The sequence below is a fragment of the Pistacia vera genome, unplaced genomic scaffold, assembly GCF_008641045.1.
Source record: "Pistacia vera cultivar Batoury unplaced genomic scaffold, PisVer_v2 Contig135, whole genome shotgun sequence".
In the NCBI taxonomy this organism is placed as follows: Eukaryota; Viridiplantae; Streptophyta; class Magnoliopsida; order Sapindales; family Anacardiaceae; genus Pistacia; species Pistacia vera.
Genome location: NW_022195412.1, coordinates 390,799 through 411,404, shown reverse-complemented (window position 1 = coordinate 411,404; position 20,606 = coordinate 390,799). Strand labels below are relative to the sequence as shown.

Sequence of the window (20,606 nt, the reverse complement as noted above, 5' to 3'; positions counted from 1 at the left end):
AAGTTTTAAAAATTAACAAAACTCCTACTTCTATTAACAAGCCGATACTGAATTGTTAGAACTTATTTATTATAAGTTCATAAATATTTACTAAAATTATATTCATAAAGTTTTGTTGTTAGTGCAAGTAAGAAATTTTTTTTATTCAATTAAACTTGAGGGCTTATGTAATTAACCCATTTTAGTCTGTGTCCACTCAAATGATTCAAACTAGTACAAAGAAGACTTTTCTATTTTTGTGGGCTGCATTTGAGAGAATCTTCTACTACAAGGAAATTTCTCCTTATCTTTAGGAAACCTTGAATGAATTCAGTCACATCTTTAAATTTCCCGGGTCTGCCACATATCGAAGATGGACTGTAGATTAAACAAAAACAAAACCCAAAAGCAACCGTGTCGTTTTGACTCAGTCGGAAAGAGATAAAGGAGGTCAAGAAAAGGGTACCCGACTTGAGGGTTTGATGAAAAGAAAGTGATATAGTTTTGGTCAAGCCGCCACACTAGAGCGTATCTAGTGCCTATCCTATTTTGTTGCGTCACAAAGAGAATGACATTTCATTATAATCAGTTTTGAAAATGAGTAGCCAATTCCTTTAGCTTGCTTTTCCGTGTAGTTTACGGGAAGCGAGTATTGCAAATGTTTGTGAAACTCAGGGTTCAGTTTAGTGGTATTAACCGTTAGTCTGGACTCCAAAGGATTTTGACTCTCTGTACATAGACGTTTATCGTGAAGAACTGAATATTTGAAATAATACCGCTCTTTTCTGAGTCTCCAGGTCAAGAAATTTCATAGAATGGTGATCATAATTGCACATAATTCTTCTTCTTTTGACTTGAAGTCCACTAGGAATGAGAAAAATTAAGATGAGAATGAGTGGAGCTTTTCTACAAGAGGTATAAATAAATTTCCGCAATGAATCATAGAAAGTTGCAAAAGTCAATATCTTCCACTGAAAATATAGAAAGTTGCAAAAACTTCTTTACGGGAAATTTCTGAGTATTGTGATTCATTATGATGCTTGGAGAAGTTGAACTCTCCCTAGTGAATGTATTACTCACCCTGGCAAGATGTAAACAAAAAGAAAACAGAAAAAAAAATATGCAAAAACTTTTTACAGGAAACTTCAAATGAAAAAATACAAATTAAGCACATATTTCAAACGAAAAATAAATTGAGATCGTGGTTTAATCGGTGTTTGACACTGGTATTAGTCACGCAAACATGGATCGTGTCCTTTGATTATCTGAACAGGAATGAGAAGCATGATTATTTCTCCTTTCTCTTTAATTCTATTTGTGAAAACATCTTCCACAAGGAGTAGAAAGTTGCATCAATTTTTTACAAGAAATTTCCAATGAAACTTACAAATTTAGCTCATATTCATTGCCTACATTAGCTCAGTGAATTTCTTTCAACACAAATATTTTTTAATAGTACGAGGGTGTTTTGTGACGAAAACCCCGTAAGCGAAATTAGCTCCTACGTCTCTTTCGAAGCTCCTGATAATTATTGAAAGAAAATTAAAATTTTTAATTCACAAATTTATTTTATTTCATTCAAAATTATCCTTCTTTACTATTTTGTTCTTCTAAATCTTTACTATTTTGTTCTTCTAAATCTTTACTATTTATTTTATTCAAAATTTTCCACCTTGCCTGTTGATCAAATTTCTAGTAGAGCAAGAAGGATTTTCCTTTATGAACAACATCCTTTATGTTCATTCGATCTTGTGGTGACACTACATCACTCCAATCTTGATCTGAGAAATGAAACATTCCTTTATACTGTTACTTCTTGTTTCCCTCAACCTAATAGTAGCAGCGACTTCTTCATTGTCATTTATAAGTATCGGATCCATAATGTTTATCATTCAATCAAACATGATCAACTCTTACATTGCTAATGAAAGACCACAAAAATTTCTCTACCATTATTGAAAGTTAGTGAGTTATCTACCTACTCTGCCATTATTTTAACATCTAGAGTTCATAAATATTTATTTACTTAATTGACATCCTACTACTATTTTAACACCTAAGTCATTAACCCTTTATATATCTATTATTTTGATACTTAGATCGACCCCCTAAGGTTTAGTTAGGTACAAATATCTCCCTAAGTTTTTAAGAATAACAAAACTCCTAATTTTGTTAATAAGTCGTTATTGAAACATTAAAACTTACTTATTTTAAGTTATGATTAACTACTTACTAAATTATATTCATGGTGTTATTTTAACACCTAAAACATAACATAGGAGAATTTTTGTTGTTAGTGCACTGCAATTGAGAGAAAATTTTGTTATCAATTAAACTTGGGGGTTTAAGTAATTAACCCATTATTTAGTTGGTATCCACTCAAATAATTCAAACCAGTACAAAGAAGACTTTTCTATTTTTGTGGGCTGCATTTGAGAGAAGCTTCTACTGACGAGGAAATTTTTCCTCATCTTCAGAAAACCTTGAATGAATTCAGTCACATCTTTCAAATTTCCCGGATCCGCCACGTATCGAAGATGGACTGTAGATTAAACAAAAATAGAACAGAAAATCAACCGTGTCGTTTTGACTCAATCAGAATGAGATAAAGGAGCTCAAGAAACGGGTACCAACTTGAGGATTTGATGAAAAGAAAGTACTATACTTCTACTAGCTTTGATTTCTTACTTATCCTCTTTCCTGTAATGTTATTTGGCATACCCACTTGTTACACACAACACATTATAAATTGAAATTATATATACATGATGTGAGAATTACATATGATTAGTTGATTCAAAAGTCAGGATAAGGTTAAACAATATTATTGAATGCAAAGACTGAATAATAAATGAAAGAGATGATTTTTAAAGTTGCTCGGATGCCTAAAGCGATTGTTACATCCACTGTTTCTTTTATATATGAGAGTTTACAGGTGGTCGTATATAGCGAACAACGAGCAGAAGTACAATAACTGAGTATTCAAAGAGAATATCAAGTCAGTCTCTTTCTCGTAGGTTGTCTTTGCCATTGAGTATTTATCAAAGTAAACATCGGAGATCTTGAAAATGAGAAGGGGGAGTCTTTTATATATAATAGTTGAATTCAAGGTAATGATTATAAATCTATAAGTAGGTAGGTGCCGTGCAAATCCTTCCTTGCCTTTTATTGGCCGATAACTTAAGAAATATCTTCAAATTATCTGGGGCTTGGACAGGTATATGGTCCTTATTCACTCATATACAAAACCTGAATATGTTAGGTTAGTGACAACCGTATCCTTCCTGTCTTGAGGTGACATGGCAGCTTCTGGACGACGCAAAGCCTTCCTGAACTCTGATTGATGCTTGCTAATGTAAGCTTACATCAACCCTTATTTTTTTTAAGCATAAAAGGGTCTAATTAGTCTTGTCTTTAATTGACTCTGTTAGAAACTCATATCTGCGAGCGAGTATCGAGAATTTCTCATAGATTTTGATGGTATAATCATGCTTTTCAACAGGTGGAAGACCGACCATTGAAGTTTTCAACAATTACGCGCCATGCAAGTGTGACTCAGTACATTATGCATCTGGAAGATCCAAATTTTCCAATTGTTTCAAATTTCCTAGACTAGAAGGGATGACTCCTGACAAGTTTCCCATAGAAGAAGGAATTTGGCCAATGAGTTTGTTGGTAAACAGATCTAAAAATTCAAGGTTCTGGAGCTTACCTGTTCTTCGGGTATTGTACCTGAAAATTGGTTACTGAACATATCCAACGCATTTAAGTGAACGAGATTGCTTATCCCCGAAGGCATGTTTCCATACAAATTATTACTATCAATATCAAAATTTTGGAGTTTAGTACTAGAGAGATTAGCGATTGAATAAGGCAGTCGTGCTCTGAATTTGTTTTCAGCGATGATAAAGCTGCCTATTGGCCAAAGAATCGACAAATCTCATCTCATCGCCTTCCCCACTTCCTAAATTATTACGGCCAAAAATTATAACTTCAAGATGTTCCATGCCTCGAAAATTGTATCAACGGACAATTTTCCTGAAAAACCATTAATGGCCATTTGGATATGTTGGAGTTCTGAAGCATTGGATAAAGATACTGGAATAGATCCACCAAGTTTTTTTCCGAGATTTGAAAAAAATTTGAGATGAGGAAGAGGGGTGTTTGTCTAAGCTTATAAGCTGGTCAAACTTGCTTATAAGCTCTAAAATTAAGCTGACATGTTTGTTTATGACTTTTTTGAGCTTATAAGTTAAGCTTATAAGCCCAAAAAAATAAGTTGGGGAGGGGGGGAGGTACTTTTTTTTTGTGGCTTATAAGCACTCTGCTTATAAGCTAGTTTGACCAAGTATATTACCACATTATCCCTGTTTAATTTTAAAATTTCATAGTATACCATTGTTTAATGTAGTACCCTTTTTAGTCATTTTATAATAAAATGTACTTATAAGTCATATTTTACCAAACACGTCAACTACTTATCAGTCACTTATAAGTACTTTAACCAAACACGTAATTGCTTAAAATTTCAAATGCTTATAAGCTAAAATTAGCTTATAAGTACTCGTTACTTATAAGCTAATTTTCATAAGCTCAGACAAACACCCCCTAAGACTTCCCTTAAGTTGATTGCCACCCAAAGAAAAAACAATGAGGAAGGAAAGATTGTATAATTAAGGAGGGACTGTACCAGATTGGTTGTTATGACCAAGTCCAAGAGAGTCTAAATTTTTCAGTTGACCCAATGAATCTGGAATATTTCCTCCTAATTGATTATAAGCCATTGATATACTTTCCAGGGAGGTAAGATTCCCAAGAAAATGTGGAATGCCTCCTGTCAAACTGTTACAGTGCAGAGTTGTTTCTTTGAGGTTGAACAAGGAGACAAACTCCGGTGGAATTTTCCCAACTAGCCTGTTTTTTTCCTAAATATAAGAATGTGAGCCTGGGACAATGGGACAAGTTGGCCGGAATTTCTCCAACCGACTTATTGTGCAGCAGTATTTCTTCTAACCAGATCAGACGCCAACTTCAAGGGGGATTTCACCTTGGATGCTGTTGTTTGCGAGATCAATCTTCCGTAGGAAGCTAAGGTTGCCAATGTATGGTGACAAGGACCCAAACAAACCTCAGAACTGTGACTATCTATGCCTGTGACTACATGTAACGCCCTCCCATTCTGAGAAATGAAGAGATTCATTCCATGAGTTGAGGACCCCTTGAGGATCATGAATAATATTCGACTTGGCATGCCTGTAAGGCGATAAGATCTGTCTCTTTTTCAGTCAATTCGGAATCGACGTTGTAATGTGCATCACCGTGATGACAAAAACGAAAACTGATTGAAAGCAAAGTGAGACTGATCATTGTATTCATCCTTGAAAGCAAGAAGGCAAATTCTTTGATGATGTGATTGTGAAACACTTTAAAAATCTACCAAGGGGTATATATAAATGCCAAGTGATTGATGCTGAAATCAGAGACTTCACACACTGTATACGCCTTTATTAAAAAACTTATTAATCATACTGTTTTCTAGCAATATATAATCCAATAGTTTAGAACAATTTTAACTTGAGATTGTATTTTTGCATATCGCATATCAGAAGTTTTTAGAGTGCTAATATAATAAAAAGGAAATTTTACTTGGTATATGTCATCTCATTTAATCCTGGATTATTGCACCATTACATATTGGAAAAGAACTTCAATAAATAAAAATGAACAAGTGAACATCTATAGAAGTATAAATTTCATATAAAATCTGAGAACATATGACAATATTAAGGATGAATGGTTCTATTCTCAGCTTTACTGATAAACTAAAATGTTTTAAGTTGATTCATCCCTCAATCTCTGATTTCGGGTGCTTATCATTTAAATCTTTTCCTTTTTGGTTGTGAGATTTTTGGCCAACAGCTCTGGTGTAGGACAAAATAGCATTAGGATGATTCTGAAACAGCAGCCTAGTCCCATTGAATCTCTCGGTGGAATGTCCATTCAGAAGGATTTAACGTAGTCTTTCCGTTAGCCGCCACAAGATCATATGCTGAATCCTCTGCAAATTCAGTGGGCATGGACTTCCAGTGCAGAGATGGCTTCCACTCAGCTTCTTTGAGCACTTTCAGTATCTCTGCCACCACAATCTTACTCCCCTCCTCAGACAAATGAATTCCATCTCTGGGCAAGAGAAAATAATTTACTATATTTGCATTCGACAATTCATTGACTGGTTTGTGTCATTTCAATGACAGACAAATGTCACTATAGAGAATGACAAATGAATAACAATTGCACTAAAATGACAACCTATTATTCAACTTTCTTAGACGAGAAGAGAAAGAAGACTGCCCAAATGGACCACACATAAATTTACCACGACAACGTAAAGCAAATTTTCAACTTCCTGGGCTTGGTGCATGTCTCTTGCTCTCAGAGGAAAATTTCTTTTGGTATGCAAGCAAAAAGATGTGAACAGTAATCAAAACTAAACTGGAAATAAACTAATGGCTATAAGCTGTCTTCGGAAGTGAGAAAAACCAAGTTGATTTCCATAGCTCATCTTTCTTTAGAAACAAAGGCCTGCTCATAGTAATCTCATCGATTATATAGACCACTATAAAACTGCCAAAATTGATTCTGACAGCCAGAAACCATGAGTTTCTCACTACCCACAAAAAAGTTTAAACAAATACAATGCATTAAAGGAAACACCGTGCTGAAGATAACCGGGACAATTTTTTCCCCAAGACAGTAGTGGAATATAACATCTAATATGAGAAAAGTAATACATAAATGAGACGGGTCACAAGTGCGCATATATAATAAAAGGAATTCCAATAAGTATCTTCCCACTAACTACTGCTTTATGGCACCATAGCCTATTGGAGAAGACCCAAAACAAGTATGTAAATTTCAACTTTCTTTTTAAGTGAAAATTCTCCAGCTAATTTATGAATATAGAAAACAGAGAAACTTCAATTGCAGAAAAAACAAAAACCAGATACATAAGTTGGCCTAAGAAGATCAGAAATGATGATATTGTCAATCTTGATCATGTCAGAAAAAAGGAAGTGCAGTAAATATGGCAAGCAGACTTACGTAAAGCAATCAGTCATCCAATTCTCTCTCTGCTGAAATGCAGTGAAAAGATCAACCACATTCACATCTAACTCCTGGCACATCTTTATACAAGCTTCTGAGTAATTCTTGCATAGCTCATTTGTTCTTACTAGCTCACTAAAAATTCCACTGGAATATTTAAAAGATATACCAGCCTTAGAATTGACATTTTGCCAGAAAAAACACAGAAAATTCAACACAGATATATACATCACAGCACCTTGTGCCTCGATTAACTCTGTCTTCATCAACAGGAGGACAACTTAGAAAAATAATGCGGGTACCACCTGGAAGACTCTGTTTTCAAACATTTAGACTGAGGGTCAAATATCATTCTTCATTAGAAACATGAAATGTCAGTTAAGTTTGAGAGATGTTCAATGGCAACACATACAAAACTAAAACTGAATACATTTAAGCATTGAGGGTTAAATGCCTAACGAAACCGAAGCTTTAAAAAACTTGTGCGTGAAGAAATAACCTTGAGATGATTTGCAATCTTTTTCATGTTTTCAACATATTCAGAAAGCGGAACGTGAGGACCTAGGCCAGATGAATGAGGCCCCATTGAATCATTACCACCAAAGTAAACAATCACCAAAGAAGGCTGTGTAGCATCATCCTGTATGGCCAAACAAAGACAATACAATAAAATAAAGATGGGATCAGAGAACCACCTCAAAAGGAACCACTTCAAACATATCTAGTAATTATCACATTATACAGAATCTCAACTTTTTATATCCCTGGTAATTATCATATCATTTATCATCTTATTCCATCGTCTTGTTACTAATAAGTGCTTAAACAACATACGGAATGAATTAATCTAAATAAGCTACATTTAGTAATATTAATACAAAAATGTAGTAATAATACCTTGGGAAAAACTTGATCAAGAACGTCAACGGCACGTCGTGAGTTCCATCCGTAATATCCTCGAAGAATAATGTCCGCCTAAATATGAAAAATCATACACAAATAAATAAACAAAATTCAAGCTCCTTAAAATAGTCCTAACAAGAGAGAGAGCGAGGGGGGGAGAAAAACTTTGCGAGAGTAAACGTCGGCGAGAATGGCGCCCCAACCGCCATTGCTGAAGCTGAGCTGGACAATGGAGGATCCAAAGAGGACAAACCGAGGCCTAAGAGGTCCCACCATTTTGTCAGTTTATCAGTGAATCACCGACTCTTGGCGGCCGAGGAAGAATCGAGAGTTGACGATATGGTTTAATCAGCTTCTTCTTTACAATAAATAGTAGTTAGAATTTCGGTGATGTTGATATAAATTTAATAAAACTCTACGCAATGCAAAACCCGCCATGTTAACCAGCTTTTGTATTTAATGGGGTAGCTACCGTAATTAGCATTCCATCTTTCTCATTAACCATTCCGTCCATTCCTACTTTTATACATTGACATTGATGTGGACTCAATATTCTTAAAACGATGCTGTCAAAAGTGCACAGGTGACGAGTATCTGAATTATGTAAACGCGGGATTTGGGGGTATGAAGTTGTCTCTGATTGTATTTGTAAGTAACTCACCAAACTTTAACTTGCCAACCGTCTGTAGCCGCAGCCTTTAATACAGTCGATGACGAGTCGTTTGACTATTGGTTCAAGCCGATCAAAAGATGACATTACATGCTTCCACTTAATTATCACCGTGCGATTAGGTTAGGTCCTCGAGATTGTCGTAGCCTTCTTGATTACAGTCTTCTGAGTCTCGGACAGTAAACGATCGGAGCGGTGGGACCATTACTCTTTAATTGTATCACCCAATATTTCTTTTCTTTCATTATTATTAATAAATTTAAATCTAGATAGTTAAATCAATTTTGATATTTTCAAAGGAACAAATAGTATGGCTGCGGCGTATCATATTTGAATCATAAATCTAATTTTTCAAACGTGTATCGTTTATCATCGTATAATAAGATGTCTTTTAAAAAAAAAAAAAATTAATATCACCCCAAAATTAATTAACGAATTTTATAATATTATTAATCTTAAATTATACTATTATATAATCAAAATTAAGAATTTATATCATTTATAAGATTAATGTCAATATCTCTATTTGTGTTATTATTATCATGCAAAATAAGTAATACATCTATATCTTCACTTTTTTCATGCAAAATGAGTAAATTTGGGTAGGTTTTAGTAAACCAGGTTGGATGACCCAGATTCGACACAAAAAAATTTTTTGACTTCGGCTCAAATTAATAAAGTCGTATTAATATTTTTAAGGATATGAACTGATACGTATCATATTGTAGGATATATATCAACGTATTGAAAGGTTTATGATATACTCTTTAATATGTATCGTTGGTAACCTATATCGAATCATACCGTAAGATATATATCACATATTGTAAGATACTAATAACCATTATAAATAGCCTATATAAAACTATATGAATATGATAGCACATTAGCACCTAATTTTTCATATTTGGCAGTTTGATAGATGGTTCATCTAAACCATTCATGAACATTGATAAGATTTTCTATATAGCAGCATCTTAATAGGATGGCATAGCTTTAAAATAAAGCGAACGAGGAGGTTCAAACAAGAAAATGATGAGAAATGACATGAGAAGACTCTTCAAGAGTTCAATTTTTATTCATCAAAAGCTCCCCATTACAATGCAAAGTTGGCTTTAAATAGCCTTACAAATTGCGCTCACAAAAAAAAAAAAAAAAAAAAAAAAACTAAAAGACATAAAATAATAAAATAAAGGCTTCATGTGACGTCCCAAGAAAAGAGAATCATTCACGTGTTTACAAGAGCACATGGGTGCTTTAAATGCTAGTCTAAGTCTTTGACTTTCCAAATGACGAAGGGGGACAAGAAGCCGCCGACTTGTCATGGATTGTCCATTCCCGAAAGGGAAAGTTAGTTGCCTTTTGCCATAGGTTATCTCCTTGAATTCTTGACCCATGTGCTTGTACTTTCTCCCAAGTTTGAATTTTCCCCCTCATTTTGACTCATTGGTTTCCCTGATAGAATATTATACCCAAATGTTGGAATACGGTTTAGGAATTGGACTAGGCTTGCCTTGGGCCACGTGGGCCCACCTTGAGTGGCCAATTTGAGTTGGGCCGAATGGTTTAACTCCTCTTGCAGGTTCTTATCAATGTGGGCCAAGATGTATGGAGTGACCAAGGTTGTTCCCTTGGCTTGGGTCGAACCTACATCACAAGTTTGGGTTTATTTCTCCTTGGACTTTACTTGGCTTGTATTGGTGGGCATATTTGCATCAACTTTCCAATGAATCATATCTCTAACATACATATTGATCTTCTGAGACAAGGAACTGACCACATCCTTTATTCCACCCCAAGGCATGAAAATGCAAATTTAGCTCTCCACCTTCAATATGCTTCACAGTTTCAATAAGATGCAGAAACAAGGAAAAAACTAGAGATTATTTCAAACTGTTTATGCAATAAATAACCAGATCAACTTTTTTCTAAAAAAGCAGTGAAATATAACATGGAAAATTTGTAATAACATCAAATCTTTAGGGCATTGCTTTCTTTTCCAAACTGACAAAGGGCCATATAATGGCATTATGGAAACAACAAATATGATGTTAGCAATTTACTATATAAGGGAGAAGAAGAATGGGAGAGTCGCATTATAAAGTAAACTAACAGAAGGCATAGGAAAAACTGTATGCATGTAAAGAAGCTAGTGAGTAGTAGAAACTCACAATGGTGCTATCTTATAGAAATATGGACACCCAGATTTCAGATCCACATTTGCAGCATCAAACTGGATTTCCTGCCTTGTTTTGGAATTCAATTGAGACAAAGAAGACTAGAAGAGTAAATACCTATTCACAACTTCAGATTCTCATTCACTTAAATAAATATGTCATTCTTCATGCATTCATTTGAACATACGACAACTTTGCGAGAAATTGCGATCATTAGAACTTAGTTAAAACTGCCTAATTCCAGAGGCGGTTGGGTCACTCAAAAAAAGTAAAAGGGGAGGGAGGGATCAAAGAAATACAATAAGAACAACAAACTCTAGAAGACTTTGACAAAAAGTTTGACCTCGTTGGACTGGTGAACAAAAGTAACCCACATATGACAGCAAAACCAAAAAATGTCATACATAGAAAAAATCATGTATCATAACATATTACAATACAAAATCCAATTGCTTTTGACAACCAAAGGCCATTTCTTGCCAAAAAGTTCCTCAACCCATTTTACATTATTCACACATAAAGCAAAATCATGTTAAAAATTCTTCTTGCAAGTCCGTTTTTAATGAATTTCTTAGCATTATTACTATCTTTAGTCAGAAATAAGAATAAAACTAGAAATCATATGGATTTACTTTTGGTTGAAACATGCTGGAACATTTATTGATACAGCTTGCCTCAAATATAACTCTTGATCAAGCCAAAATGGCAGCTCTACCTTCGCACCTTCTTCAACCTGAGAACAACCACCAAAAACAGAATATATTAAGATACAGCCATTGAACAACAATTTCCACCAAACTCCAGTTAACTTACACAATCTTTTTCAGCACTGGGATCAACTTTCACTCCATTAGCTGACTTATGGAACACAACAGGGACAAGCTGAAATCGAGAGGAAAAAAAAAAATTCACTAAGCGATTCCAAAGTTGAATTAAATACTATAGAGGTTATGAAGACCAAGATATTAACCTCTTCCTCTATAACAATATCATCAAGGTCATAATAATTTGCATTTCTCGAAGCCCCATCGTTCATTTTTCTTTTTTCAGTTTCTCTCGATTTTTATTTCTCAATTTATGAGATATTTAACAGCTGGAGATCAAAACATAAAAAATTAATTACAAATGCAGGAGATCTGAACCGTTCATGTGATTCCTTAAAAATACACGAATCAAATTTCGCAATCGCAAGAATATAAACACATCGAGTGAAACATCCAACCAACGATAAAAAAAAAAAATGGCCTAGATCTTAGTACCAACAGAGAATTAGATTCAATTCCAAACTAAAACCCACTATTACGCAGCAACAACAAGTAATGTAAACTAAAACATATTCTAAAAGATCTGAAACCCTAGTGTGAGCAAAATTAATAGCTAGAGCAGACAGATATAGAAAATGAAATTCAAAAAAGTAAAAGTTGGGGACGAAACGAGAATTTCAATTAAAGATATAATTTGAAATTTTAATTAAAATTACCTTAATTGTTCTCACAGATCTTGCTTGTGTTTGTTTGGCTCTCTGGCGGATGGAGAGCGAAAACATACTCACATTTTTATTCAATAATTCTCGTACAATCTAACTAACGTGGTAAAAATATGATTAGACGAAAGTTTATTTTTAATTTAAAATCAATCAGTTATATTTTATCAAGTCAGATAACTCAGATTATACGGAAAATTTTGTATAAAAATTTTGTTATAATATTATGCATTTAAAATTGTGAAAATTAGAGATTATATAGTATGAGGTGCTTTGTACTACAAGTTTTGGTGTTACAAAAAATTTAATGAAATTTTAGGTCTTTTATAAATAAAAAAGAATAAGAGGTTTAATGTTATTACTCATTCTTTGTTTTCTCATTCTTGTCACCCCTGTCTAATTATCTCATCTCAATCCTTGGACGATGGACAAAATCAGAAATTAATTTTTGAGAGGTTTAACAAAATGTGTAAGTAGACGTACAAGCATTACAAATTTTGTTAAATTGTTATTTATTTTAATTATATTCATTAGAAATTCTTTTCTTTAAAAATCATTAGTGATCTATATTAACCACATGGTGGATTGTATATATCCGATTACCAGGTTAAAGTGGTTGTATGGTATCCCGCATCACTAGGTTGAGGTTAAAGTGGCTGTATATATTTGGTTGGGTATTAGGGCTTAAAGCTTACTTTATGGCAGAATGTATCTTTTAAAGTCTATTGAAGACATTTAAGGAGTTTATATCAACTATTTTAAAACCCAACCCAGCCCATTGGTTAAATCGGGACCCAAAAGCTTTACCAGGCTGGGTTAACAATTTTCCTATTCACCCAAAACCCTAGAATTTGGGATGATGATCGACGAACAATTAATGTCCAGGATGTTGAGGCTCTTGAACAGAAAGTGTCGGTGAGTGCAATGGTGATGACGATATTGATTTTTAGTGAGTGAATAGACTAGGAATTAAAAAAATCAGGCTACGGCAACATCAAACTTTTTTCAGTGATTGGCAAGGCTAACGGGGGTTGGGTGAGATGTGTTGTGGTCGAGAGGCAGAAGAGAGTATTTTTTGGGTGATGGGGAGGGTTGTCGATGTTGGCATCGATGATATATGGCCTAGAATGTCAACATCGACATCGATGAGATCTAGTCGAAATCGAATCAATTTTGGTCAGATTTTGAGTAGATTTTTTGGGGAATGGGCTCAAATGATGATTGGGATTGCATTTGGAGTGTCACCGTGCCAACCAGTCAACCGCCAATTTGTATTTGGGTCGTGTTTGCTAAATTTCAAACCTGCAGAGACTTCCATATAATTTTCAAGGGTGTATTTGCTAAATTTTAAAAGTTGTCATCCGGTTTGACCATCCAATCAAACCGGTTAAACCGGTCAACCTAGGACCCGACAACTTTGTCGGGTTTCACCCAAGGCTGGTTATTAAAATATTGTTTATAGCAATAAATTTGAGATACATGGATAGTGTTAAATAACAAGACATAAACTACGTGCTTAATGTAAAATATTAAATAATTGGAATTTAATTGATACATAAATTCAAACAGAATACATATAATATAAGTTAATAAAATATGTAGCTCAGAAGAACTCCTCCTTGATAATTTTTGTTATATCATCTACCTCCTCGTTTGTCCATCGATAACAATCTGCCGATGATGATATTCATTTCATAACCCTGCAATTAAAGAAAAGAATTAAAAAATAGTGCAAAAATGTTGGGAGATTTTACCTCCTTATAAAAAACAGAGGTAATTTAAATCTTTTTTCGTCTTACCTTCTTGCCTGTTGAGCTTCAGATGGATGCTCTTGGCTAATTTTAGTTCATTCACAACATCTGTTATATTCATTCGATCTTGTGGAGATTCCATTGAACATGCCACTCCAATCCTTACCATAATATTGAAACATTCCTTTTTGATGTTGTTTCTTGTTTCCCTCAGCCTATGCTTAGTAGTAGACACCTCTTCTTCCTCATTTAGAAGAACTGGATCCACAATGTCCATCACCCGGTCAGGCAAGGCCATTCTTGCAAAATTGTGAAGATTCAAGTCTCCTTCAAATATAAGACTTGTGGGTTTTTCCCTTGTTACCATCTCTAACAACAAGATCCCATAACTGTAGACATCCCCATTTGTCGACACCTCACTTCCAAGACCATACTCTGCAATTGATAATCATATTATATTAGGAAGTATATGATCTTTGACAAGTAATTACTTTTCAAATTAAAAAAATTTGTGGTTACCTGGGGCAGCATACCCTATTGTTCCTCTTACTCCAACAGAACTACTTTGATTTGGATTTGAGACTTCTGAGAGAAACCTTGCTAGACCGAAATCTCCAACATGAGCTGTCATGTTATCGTCTAGAAGAACATTGCCCGGCTTTAGATCGCAATGGAAGACTGGCTCATGGCAATGATGATGAAGATAATCTATTGCAAATGCCACATCAATTGCAATATTTATTCTCTGAAGAAGAGTGAGATTCTGAATTTCAGGTTGCTCTTCTTCTGTTTTTGGTGTAAAATGCAACCACTTCTCAAGACTCCCATTTGGCATGTACTCATAAAGAAGAGCTTTAAAGTCGTTACCTTGAAAATCAATGCTTGAGCAAGAACTTATGACTTTGACAAGATTTCTATGACGAATATTTCTCAATGCTTTACACTCTGCTAAGAAACTCTTGGAAGCTCCTTGACGTTGAAGATTAAGTACTTTAACTGCAACAATGGTTCCGTCTTGACTAAAGATTCCCTTATACACTGAACCAAAACTGCCCACACCAATCAATCTTGTTGAAGAAAACCCATCAGTTGCTTTAAGAAGCTTTTCATAAGACAAATTCAAAAGTTCTCTTATCAACGTAGATTCAAATTCAAAAGGTTGTTTTCGTCTTCTCTTTTTGAGCCAACAAAAAATGAAAAAAAACATCACGACCAAGCTTGAAAAAGTGCTTACGATTGGGATTAATATTTTGGACAGTTTAGAGATCTTTTCCTTCTTTGACTCATTGTTGACGCATTTCGGGAGATATAGTTCAGCTATACCCCCACAAAGTAGATTACTATTCCCGACAATTGATATCGCACTTGCATTTGCAAAAACTCCTTTTGATGGCACTTCACCCTCAAAATTATTAAAGGACAGGTTTAGATTCTCCAAAGAGAGAGTCTCTAAGAATTTCGGAATTTGACCAGACAAATTGTTATGAGAAAGATCAATGTCTCGAATACCTCTGAGAGAACTGAACGGTGAGGGTATAAATCCTTCAAAGAAATTGCCCTTGATATAAAGATATTCAAGACTAGAACAAAGACTAAGTTGATTTGGAATTTCACCAGATAAATTATTATCAGACACATCAAAAGTTGATAGAACTTTCAAGTTACTGATGTTTGGAGGTATAGATCCAATCAATTGGTTTCGGGCTAGATTCAGTGAAATTGACAAATATGTTATTTCAAAAATTTGTTTGGGTATGGTTCCACTAAGTTCATTTTGGGAAAGTTCCAACTGTTTTAATTGTTTCAATTTTCCTAGACTGTAAGGGATGACTCCAGATAATATGTTATTGCTCAACCAAAGGGCTTCGAGTTTAGATAGGTTTCCCAAGAGACAGAGGAATTTCACCTGAGAGTTTGTTGTAAGATAGATCTAAAAATTGAAGGTTGTGAAGCTTACCTAGTTCTTCGGGAATTGTGCCTGAAAATTGGTTAATCGAAATCTGGAAAGAAATTAAGTTAACCAGGTTGGTTATCCCCGAAGGAATGTTTCCATACAAACTATTATTATAAACACCAAAATGTTGGAGTGTAGTACTAGAGAGATTAGCTATGGAATGAGGCAAGGGTCCTCTGAATTGGTTTTGAAGTAGCATGATAACACGTAAATTGCTACAGTTGACCAAAGAACTTAAAAAACTCATCTCATCACCTTCTCCACTTCCTAACTTATTAGTGCCCACATGTAGAAATGCAAGATGTTGCAGGCCTCCAAAGTCAATTGACAATTTTCCAGAAAAATCGTTGTTGTTCAAATGAATATGTTCCAGTTCTGAAGCATTGGATAAAGATACTGGAATAGATCCACTAAACAAGTTATAGGAGATATGAAAAAATTTGAGACGAGGAAGAGCAAGGCCTAAATTTGGTGGAAGACTTCCATGGAATTGATTGAAAGGCAAAGAAAAATTAACAAGAAAGGAAAGATTGTATATAGAAGGAGGAATCGTACCAGATAGGTTGTTTTGACCAAGTCCAAGACCTGTTAAATTTTTCAATCGACCCAATGAATCTGGAATGTTTCCTCCAAAAGCGTTGACAGCTAAATCTAAAATTTCCAGGGAGCTAAGGTTCCCAATAAAATGTGGGATGCCTCCTGTCAAACTGTTACTGAATACAGATAATCTTTTCAAGTTTCTCAAGGAGACAAACTCCGATGGAAATTTCCCTACAAGATTGTTTATTCCTAGATTCAAGAATGTAAGCCTTGAGCAATGGGACATGTTGGCCGGAATTTCTCCCACCAAGGAGTTATTGCGCAGCTGTAAATCTTTTAACCTGAACAGACGACCAACTTCGGGAGGGATTTCACCTTGGAGACTATTGTTTGAGACATCGAACTTCTGTAGGAAGCTGAGGTTGCCAATAGATGGTGACAACGACCCAGACAAACCTCTTGAACTTAGTTCTAAGAAGGTGACTCTTCTATGCCTGCGACCGCAAGTAATCCCCTCCCAATCGCAAAAGTGTCGAGAATCATTCCAGGAGTTAAGAACGCCTTGAGGATCAAGTATAATCTTTGACTTGAAGGCCTGCAAGGCAACACGATCTGTCTCGTTTTCAGCCAATTCAGAATTGACAGAAGTTATAAACTGTATGACCGTGATGCAAAAGAGAAAAACATATTGAAGTCTAAGTGAGTGACTAATCTTTGAATTCATTTCTAAAGGTGAGATGTGAGCTAGCTTCAGTACACTAAACTAGAATATTAGGTGAAACAATATATAGGAATCCAGTATGGCGGGATTAGCCAATTAGTCAACCAGCACTAAAATTAAAATCTAGTCATTGCTTGGCCGGCGACCTGTAGTATCAAGTTGAGATTATTATTGTAAGAGTGATGCTATGGGTACTAATGGATGAGTACTAATATGTGTACTAACTAAAACATAGTACCCGTACTATGCACATAGTACGGGTACTATGCTTTAGTTAGTACACATATTAGTACTCATCCATTAGTACCCAAAGTATTATTGTTAGAGTGATGCTATGGGTACTAATGGATGGGTACTAATTTGTGTACTAACTAAAGCATAGTATCCGTACCATGCGCATAGTACGGGTACTATGCTTTAGTTAGTACACATATTAGTACTCATCCATTAGTACCCAAAGTATTATTCTTATTGTTATTGTAATTGAAGAAGCAGGCCATTGACGTTGGAGTTTGTACATGTCGTTTAGAAACAGAGGTGTCATGCATTAGGAATATGTCCATTTTCATGCAGGATCAATCTCTATCAAGTCAACCTCCTTATTTATATCATAATTTTATGACATACATCAAGCCCAACAAGAGGAAGAAGAAAAGTTTTGTAATGAAAGAAATTAGGCCGACTTTACACTAAGTTATTTCTCAATCTAATAAATTAATTTTTCTTTTACAAATAAGATGACCAAATCGAAGTGTTGAATTTTGGAAAAAAATGTGTCACGAAAACCACTGGGTACTAAAAGAAAGAGTGTCGCCAATTGGCAGAAGTTAGTTGAAATTATCTCCAAGTTAAATAGCACACTCCATTTGAGAGACGATGTATTGAAGGTCAATCACACTCTTACCCCCAAGGTCTGTGAGAATATTTTTTGAGTAATATTATGCTTACTCATGATCTTACTAACTATTTTACTATCCTTTGTAAATATACCGCATAGTACGGATACCATACGCATAGTACGAGTACTATATATAATTTTAACAAAGATAGTAAAGCGGTTAGTAAACTTCGTGAGTAAGCATAACATTATTGATATCTTTTATCTAATACTTGCCGGACAAAAGAAATACATCCAATTTTTATCACAATTACCATTTTACCCTCAATTTTCTTTCATGTGCAATTGAATAACTCATATTTCTTATTAGGGAAGGGTAGTGCTATGGGTACTAACGGATTTTACTAATTCGTGTACTAACTAAAGCATAGTACGGGTACCATACGCATAGTACGGGTACTATGTGTGATTTTAACAAAGGTTAGTAAAATCTATTAGTACGCAAAGTATTATTCATTGAACCATACTATACTTACTCACCATCTTACTAACCATCTTACTATCCTTTGTAAATATAACGTATAGTACTGGTACTATATGCATAGTACGGGTACCATGTAAAATTTTAACAAAGGTTGTATGGCAGTTAGTACAAGTGGTGAGTAAGCATAGTGTTTTTCTTATTCATTAGGAAATGTTCTCTATACCTCATGAGGGATAACATAATCCAATAAACCTCCTCTTGTTTTGGAAATGGCTCTTGACCCCTTATTATATATAATTTTTTGTTAAATTTAACCGAAAATGGGTATAAGAGTAAATGTAACTTAAAATATCAACATAAACAATTAAACATTTCCTTAAAGAAATGATAAAAAAAACAAAAAAAAAAAAAAAGAAACTCCACTGCAACCCATTATATACCTAATCTCAAGACATCTCTACTGCCTCAATTGACAATTGAGCACACTCACCTCCAACCAATCATCACCGTGATCGTAAGGTGAGGTTCGAATCAAAAGGAAAGTGTTCTAAGCCCCACTATTTGAGGTGGGTAAGTAATAAAAATCCAACAATATTTTAACAGTAAGCCGAAATGTTTGATCAAGGTGAGTGGTTCTTTTTATTTTTATTTTAAATTTGGGATATTAATTATAAAAAATAAAAAACTTATTTATTCAATTAGGACATACAAGGATTTTCTGGTAACTTTGTTTAAAAATAAATAAATAATAAGTGCAAAAAGGGTAATCACTTCTTTGGTGTGGATTAGGACTAAGGAGTCAAAAATCAATAACTTTGACAAGCGACTGAGACTAAAGAGCCAATTTTAGAACAAGAAGTGATTTATGGAATTAGAGTATAACTCAAGGGGTTTAGAAATTTTCTCTTATTATTAAACAAAATTTAGGAAATAAAAAAAAGTAATAAATAATATCAAAACTAAATTTCAATATCTCTTTGCTTAGTTGGCAGTGTGAAAAAAACTACTTCAATATAATATTCAATTCTTCTTCCCAAATAGCATTAATCTCTACAGCAAACCACCTTAAAACCTCCTCAATCTCCCAATTTCTTCTTCAGGTTGATTCTACTCAAGAGTCAAGACTTGATCTCTTTCTCTTAATTTCCTCTTTAAGCATTATTAGTTTTCACTTTGTTTATTCTTAATTATATAGTTTGTCAAAGTTGAGAGATCTCAAATGTCTTAAGGAAAATAAACTTCTCAGGCTGAGAACGGCTGAAATGGGAGTTGAAAAATGAAATTTAATATTACCAACCATCTAACGTTTAATGATATTTCAGTTATAGAAACCATTAAAGATATTTGAATCTTCAATAAACATTTACACATTAGCTTATATAAAACTATTATATTTATATAGGTTGATAGAAAACAAAGAAGACTAGACTATTAAATAAATATTTACATCTTCAGATTCACATTCACCACATGAATAAATACGTCATTCTTCATGCATTCATTTGAACATAGGAAAATTTGCAAAAAAATCACGATAAAACCACCTAATTCCTAAGGAGGTTTGGTCACTCAAAAAAGCAAAAGGTTTGGGAGGGATCAAAGAAATACAATAAGAACAACTTTAAATTTTTGGAGAATGAGAAAATAACATGACCTAGCTGGACCGGAAAACACAAGTAACCCGCATATGACAGCAAGACCAAGAAATATCATACACGGAAAAACATGTATCATAACATATCATAACACAAAATCTGATTGCTCTTTGATGACCATAGGCCGCTTCCTACCAAAAAGTTTCTACACCCATTCTATACATCATTCACACATAAAGCAAACAAAAATAAAAAATTCTTCTTGCAAGTCGGTTTTTAATGAATGCCTTAGTATTACTACCCTCGCACAGAAACAAGAATAACACTAGAAAGTACTATGGCGATTACTTTTGGTTGAAAGAAGCCGGAACATTTATTGATACAGCTTGCCTCAAATATAACTCCTG

At 34.3% G+C, this 20,606-nt stretch overlaps 2 protein-coding genes and 1 pseudogene across 2 annotated transcripts; all 3 read right to left on the bottom strand.

Moving 5' to 3' along the window:
* The window catches only part of LOC116122502, a 32,627-nt pseudogene extending 20,563 nt beyond the window's left edge, over positions 1 to 12,064 (bottom strand).
* LOC116122501 (GDSL esterase/lipase CPRD49-like) lies at positions 5,946 to 8,509 on the bottom strand. The gene is made up of 6 exons (XM_031408344.1): positions 8,152 to 8,509; positions 7,981 to 8,058; positions 7,583 to 7,723; positions 7,322 to 7,398; positions 7,081 to 7,230; positions 5,946 to 6,159 (listed from the first exon to the last, which is right to left on the bottom strand). The coding sequence occupies exons 1-6, from the start codon at positions 8,260 to 8,262 to the stop codon at positions 5,946 to 5,948; spliced, it is 771 nt and encodes a 256-aa protein (XP_031264204.1). The 5' UTR covers positions 8,263 to 8,509.
* Positions 12,065 to 14,008: 1,944 nt separating the features above from the next.
* Positions 14,009 to 17,285, bottom strand: LOC116122533 (probable LRR receptor-like serine/threonine-protein kinase At3g47570). Its single transcript, XM_031408374.1, has 4 exons — positions 16,025 to 17,285; positions 14,587 to 15,771; positions 14,116 to 14,502; positions 14,009 to 14,016 (listed from the first exon to the last, which is right to left on the bottom strand). Exons 1-4 carry the CDS (start codon positions 17,283 to 17,285, stop codon positions 14,009 to 14,011), a joined length of 2,841 nt encoding a protein of 946 aa, XP_031264234.1.
* Positions 17,286 to 20,606: the final 3,321 nt, after the last annotated feature.